General features: G+C 34.1%; 1 protein-coding gene across 7 annotated transcripts; it reads left to right on the top strand.

Annotated features, from left to right (window-relative positions):
- Positions 1-564: 564 nt before the first annotated feature.
- Positions 565-5,687, top strand: LOC117613084. 7 transcript variants are annotated; one of them, XR_004583661.1, is made up of 9 exons: positions 565-646; positions 1,290-1,313; positions 1,596-1,721; positions 2,778-2,841; positions 2,950-3,054; positions 3,746-3,786; positions 4,882-4,924; positions 5,078-5,123; positions 5,668-5,686. XR_004583661.1 is itself a non-coding variant. In XM_034341730.1 (8 exons), exons 3-7 carry the CDS (start codon positions 1,629-1,631, stop codon positions 5,088-5,090), a joined length of 318 nt encoding a protein of 105 aa, XP_034197621.1. In that variant the 5' UTR covers positions 565-646; positions 1,290-1,313; positions 1,596-1,628; the 3' UTR covers positions 5,091-5,123; positions 5,668-5,687. The 7 variants fall into 7 exon arrangements, 4 of the variants coding, with proteins under 4 accessions (XP_034197621.1, XP_034197619.1, XP_034197617.1 ...); XM_034341730.1 differs by lacking the exon at positions 3,746-3,786 and having other exon boundaries at positions 5,668-5,687; XR_004583660.1 differs by lacking the exons at positions 5,078-5,123; positions 5,668-5,686 and having other exon boundaries at positions 4,882-4,996.
- Positions 5,688-5,891: the final 204 nt, after the last annotated feature.

Raw genomic sequence — 5,891 nt, 5'->3', positions numbered from 1 at the left:
GACTGGCCTAATTCTTTCGGATTTTGTCTAACTCTATTTTTTGTTTCTGTAAATATCTAACTCTATTGTACTGTCTTAATCAACTGAGTGTGCCGTACAACACTTTTTCTTTTTCTTTTTTTTGGTGAACGCCGTACAACACTTTACCTTTTACTACAGGGAAAATTCTACCATGGGCGTGGTGTATCCATGCGCCCAAATTATCAACCATTGGATGAGTAAGTTGAGATGTGGGTTAAATCCACACCATTGAATGCTGTAACCGGTTAAAAGGGTTGCTGTAGGTAAAAGTGAATAAAATAAAAATTGAACAAAAAATAAAAACAAAACAAGAAAAGAAAAATAGAACGATACAAAGGGAGAAAGGGCAAAGACGATGTTGAACTACTGAAGCAATCCCACCAACTCTCTCTTTCATCTCTCCCTCTCTTCCCCTACCTGTGAATCGCTTGATTCTGTGGATGAAATTGAGAAGATCTTAAATCTCTTGGTCCCTCTCTCTCTCTCTCTCTCTCTCTCCATCTCTCTCTGTCCATCTCTCTCTTCGTCCGTCTCTCTCTTCGTCCCCCTCTCTCTGTCTACCTCTCTGCTCCTCTCAGTCATCAGTTCAAACCCTAGAAAATTGGGGATTTTTCCAATATCAAAGGTCAGTTTGCTTTTTCTATTCCTTTTGTCTTTTGGTTTCTGGTTTTTTTTTTTTGGATAGTTGGGTTTTATTTGTTGGTAATGTGATTTTTTGTTTAAATTTGATAATGGGTTTCTTTTGATTCCCCTGTTCTTGTTTTGTGACCTTGTTGTTCCAGAAACTCAAATTTTATGACTGGCATAGATCTATTATTGTGAATTTGTGATTAATTAGGATAAGTAGTCCCAATAGATGAAAGGTTGAGAAGCTCATATGAGAATTTTTATGGCAAGGCCAAGGAGAGGGAAATAAGTGCAGTTGGTGAAGTGGGAGTTAGTGTCAAAGGATGATTAGGGGTACTATCGTATTGTAAGTGGTGGTTCACACGTTAGATGGGTCTTTATGCTATCCATAGAAGAACTTGAGCTGGAACGATTTAGGAATAAAGTTGGAATGACCATTTTAGGACTGAAGTTGCTAGAATGAGTATTGATTTGTGTATATTGAATCTAGGAAAGTCTATTTATGTTGTTAAACTGCATGCAAAGTCTGAGATTTTGCTATCGATTTTCTTATCTTCTTTCAATTATTGTAATCTGAGAGTTCATTTTTGCTCATATAATAACATATGTCATGGTTTGGTTTTTATTTTTTTCTTTTGTAGGATTGACCAATCTTTCAGTCACAGGTTAGAATCCATCCTATCATTCAACTCAATTGTGTTATCCTTTTCCTTTATTACATTCATTAGTATTAGCTTGGCAACAAGGTCAATAGAACCTGTTAACAAATATTTAATAACCATTAGAAGCTTTCATCCACTGCTTCTGGGAAATGCCTCCCCGAGTTGTTTATTGCGAACTATGTATAGGTACATGGGTCTGTAATTATTTTTGTTGATGAACAGATAGTGAAAGTAATGACCCAGATTGTGGTTGAAAAAGTGCTTAGTTCATATTTCAATATGTAGGCATATGTTGAAAATTTTGGAGCGGAGCAAGGGATGTGGAGGTGGATCTTATTTGGGATAGGCTTCGTTTTTGGGATTCCCTTTGGCCGTTGGTATCTTCAGAAGTTAAGGATTGTTCCTTTCAAGGTATATTGTATTATTAGAATTCTGCTGTCAACTACAAGTTTTGTTCGTCTAGTGCCATGTATCTTTGTTAAGTTGTTTACCTAGTATAGCTAGACCAGTGGACAACTTGTCCCTTGTATTGTTATGTTCTCTTCTTAATGAAATTATGTTTCTTATTACAAAAAAAAAGACAATGAAGTGATTGAGAGAGACAGTGAGTTGGAAATTGAACAAGAATAATGCAATCGTAAGTTCGAAATTGCAATACCCATCCGTAATCTTGTAATTGAGTGTTCCATAAAATTGTAAAACCCATCTGTTTTGGACAGCTGTGTTTCATAAAATTGTAAAATCCATCCGTAATCTTGTAATTGACAAACAGTTAGTGGGAAATTGAAACTGAATAATGCAATTGACAAACAATAAGTTGGAAATTGTAAACATGCAGTTATCATGCGTGCCTATTTTCTTCACTTTTGACTTCGTTTTCCACATGATTTCACTTCCCATTCCCCATTCCTAATGCTTTTGTAACCCCAAAGTGAAGAAGTTTTTTTTTTGGGTCAAAAAAATGCGATTTTTGGCCTTTGTAAATATGTTGTAAACATGTATTTAAAATATATTAAAATTAAGAAAATAAATTTATAAAGGGAAGGTGGGACATTAGGGAAGTAAATTAGGTCCTTATCCTTGTAAACCAAAGGGTTTACAATAGTAAGGACTCGTATGCAATTGACAAACAGTTAGTGGGAAATTGAAACTGAATAATGCAATTGACAAATAGTAAGTTCAAAATTGCAATTGATAAACGGTAAAGTGGAACATTTGGAAGGTACATTAGAGAAAATTCTACACTGCGCCAGGCGCACTGATGCGCCACTTATTATAGACCATTGGATGAGTAGTTGGGGCATGTGGGGTAATCTAAAGCGTTGATTGTTGGTTACCGGTTAAATTGATTGCTGTAGGTAAAACCAAATAAAAAATAAAAAAATACTTGCTCTCTCAGTCAGAGACATTTCAAGTTTAGGGTTGGGTTTCTCATTTCTTTATCTTCGAGTTTGATTCCTTCTACAGCAGCTCCTCTCCTCCTTCTGTGACGACGAGACGATGCCGGCGACCACATCTCCTCTCCTCTCAAGTAGGTCATGCTCCTTCTTCATTTCGTTCTCCTTTCGAGGGTTTTTGGTCTGGGTATCTTCCTTGTTGCTGCTGCTTCATCGCTGGTTTCTTTGTTTTGTTTTTTTAGGTTTTCATAGTTATGATTTCCCTTTCTCACTCTCATCTGGATCTCTATGGCTGGCTTTCTCTCAACCTCTCTGTGGCTGGCTTTCTCTCAACCTCTCTGTGGCAGGTAAGAACTCTAATTTTCTCCCTCTCTTTCTAACTGTGCGATTTAGATGATTCGCATCATAGCAGAAAGTATTTCAACTTTGAATTTTGGTCTAGACTTTCTAACAAAATGATTTATATGTCCTATTTTAATTTAGGGCTTAATGATTTGGGTATTGAATGGCAAGTCCTTATTTATTTTTTTTTGGTAATATTTTGGATTTATATAGGAATTTGGTAATTTTTTGAAATTATAATTATGTTTTTTTTTTCTTTCGAATTGTTCTCTCTCCCACCTCTCCCCTTTCTCCCTCTCAGATATATCGTTGCTAATTTCTTACTTTTTTATTATTTGAATTTGAGGGTTGGAAGCTTGAGAGTTGTTCATTCTTGATAATGATATGGGACTTTAAATTGATGGCCTTGAGACTGCATATTGTTCAAACCAAAAGCACTGGGTTCTTGAAGGAAGATGCTAGAAGATGGAGATAGGATTGAGACATTTTATGTACTCTGTTTACTTGAGATCTCAATGTTAAAATAATGATCTAGAACCTGAGATAGGATTGAGACATTTATTGTCCTCCACGACAATAGAGCAAATTGGTGTCCGTTACAACCCATGAGATCCATGACTTCTTATAATGTATTATTTTTGTGCTTGAGATAATTTAGTCTGAATTGTAGAGTAATATCTTTAGTTTCTTATGCAGTTTTAGAGATGCTCAACAACAGAGCATAGAATGTATGTGCTGTAAGTTCTTCATCCAATCTTCATATTTGACATGAATTACGCTATAGAATTTCATTGATAAAGTGACTGAAACTGATTAGTGATCATTCATACATCATTTTCATGTTCATATTCAAAAGATAAACAATTGATCATTGTCTCTTAATGCGTCTAATTCTTCGACTTGTGAGCCGTCCACCATCACAAATGTGCTCCTCTGTTTCCCAACTTTTTCTCTGCATTCACAAAAACAAAAAACAAAAATGCTATCATTGATGTGAATTTATGAATTTGAATTTATCTTCTTTTATGTATGAATTTGAATGTGTGAGATGATTCTCATATTATATATATATATATATATATTTGGCAATGTGTGAAATCATTGAACTCTCTGGCCTTTTAGGGGTTGATTTTAGATTCTCATTAGTTCATATTTGTAATAGCCACTTATCATCCAAGACCATCTTACAGTATTTTGGAATTGGTTAGCTTAGTCTTCAACAAATCTCTTGGTATTGAAAATGTAATCTTCATTAGCATGAACTGAAAGTACTCGGTACTGGCTTTTACATTGGGGAGAATTCATAATATTTTATTCGATAAAAAAATACCTTGTGAAATACAATTGAAGCTAACGAAAAGCTAGATAAGTAGACTTAGATTTATAGTCTAAGTATTCTATTAAAAAGGAGATGTGCGCCTCTGTATTCAGTTCATCCAGCAATTCTGTTAGAAAAGGGATTTCTTGTAGCATCTCTTGTTTTAAGTCTTTCAAGTGCTGAGAAGAAAAGAGTCAGTGTAAACAAATGCCTATGCATCATAGGGTTAGTTATATATATATATATATATATAAAAAGAAGGAAATGAGAGCAATGGATATTCAGGTTACAATACAAAACTACATTTGCTAGCTGATATACTCTTACTTAAGTTATAAGGTGGTATTGCTTAAGTTATAAGGTTGTATTGCTCTCAAACCTGAAAATGTTGAGGCACTAACTTGTACACGAGACTGGATATTTATTTGTTTCTTTTTATCATCATCTAAAGTCTTATTTGGGCAGTTAGCTATAACTATTGTTTTATTTGGCTTGTATATTTTCATGTTTACAGGACTTCCCAACCCATTGAACATGAAACTTCACTGCAATCAATGGTACCATGCATATGAAGAGTCCTAATTTACACGACTTCTATATCTTCTACATGGGAAAGGGACTTACTCTTCTTCTTGGCTTCTTAATTTCAAATTGGTTTTGATTATGTTTTTCAGTTAGGTATTGTTTTGATTTTGATTTTGGATTTGCAGGTATTCCAACTAGCGGCCCATCCACCCTTCCCAGCATCTGATAAGGGTAATTTTTTTTTTTTCCTTCAAATTTATCTCTCTGTCTCTGTCTTTCATTTTGGTGAATGGTTGAGGATGTTATTTATTTATTTTAGTAATGCATGAGGAATATATATATTATGAACTGCATGTTAAAAACTATCATGCTACATTGGAAGTGGTATTATTTGCCTAATCTTGGCATAGTGCTAAGAATAGTTAAGTTTGGAATCACAAAATGAGGACGTAAAGACAAACACCAGGCCATTGTACATTGCATTGGAGATATGGTTGAAGCTGGTCCCAGCTTTTGGCTGCTTTCGTTGCACTTTTTTGTTTGATATTCAAAGCCTATAAGATTGATGATCGTTATACAATCCAAAAAGTAAAAAAAGGAAAAAGAAAAGAACAAATCTCTACCCCAAACTGGCATTTTGCTTTCTATTCAAGTTAATTATGTTGTAGGTTTGTTCTTTTTTTGTTTACAATGATGAATTTCTAATTGTTTTCATATTAGCATATTGCTTTATGTTTCCATTCATTTTATTGATAGTTTCGTGATTGTTTTTCAGGTTGGGGTAAAGAATTAGGCCAGGTACAAGACTAATATACTATTTTGGAGTCTATTTATTTGGCTACTTGAATTTGTAATATTTTCATTGTATCTGGAGATTGTATTTTTTTTTTATTTAAAAATATACATAATGACTTAAGATTTTAGATTTATAATTATTGGTTATGTAGAGTGAATGTATTGAACAATACTTTCAATTACATGAATGAAGTTTATGTTGGC

The sequence above is a fragment of the Prunus dulcis genome, unplaced genomic scaffold (assembly GCF_902201215.1).
Source record: "Prunus dulcis unplaced genomic scaffold, ALMONDv2, whole genome shotgun sequence".
NCBI lineage: Eukaryota > Viridiplantae > Streptophyta > Magnoliopsida > Rosales > Rosaceae > Prunus > Prunus dulcis.
Note: the sequence above shows the minus strand (reverse complement) of the source record. Positions and strands in the feature narration are given on the sequence as shown.

Bases quoted from the DNA above. Each gene is read 5' to 3' on its own strand.
- LOC117613084 (XM_034341726.1), top strand. From the start codon at position 1,629: ATGTGGAGGTGGATCTTATTTGGGATAGGCTTCGTTTTTGGGATTCCC. The intron at 1,722-2,777 runs GTATATTGTATT...TTCCTTCTACAG, and splicing joins TAAGGATTGTTCCTTTCAAG to CAGCTCCTCTCCTCCTTCTG. The intron at 3,055-4,881 runs GTAAGAACTCTA...TCATGTTTACAG, and splicing joins TCTCAACCTCTCTGTGGCAG to GACTTCCCAACCCATTGAAC.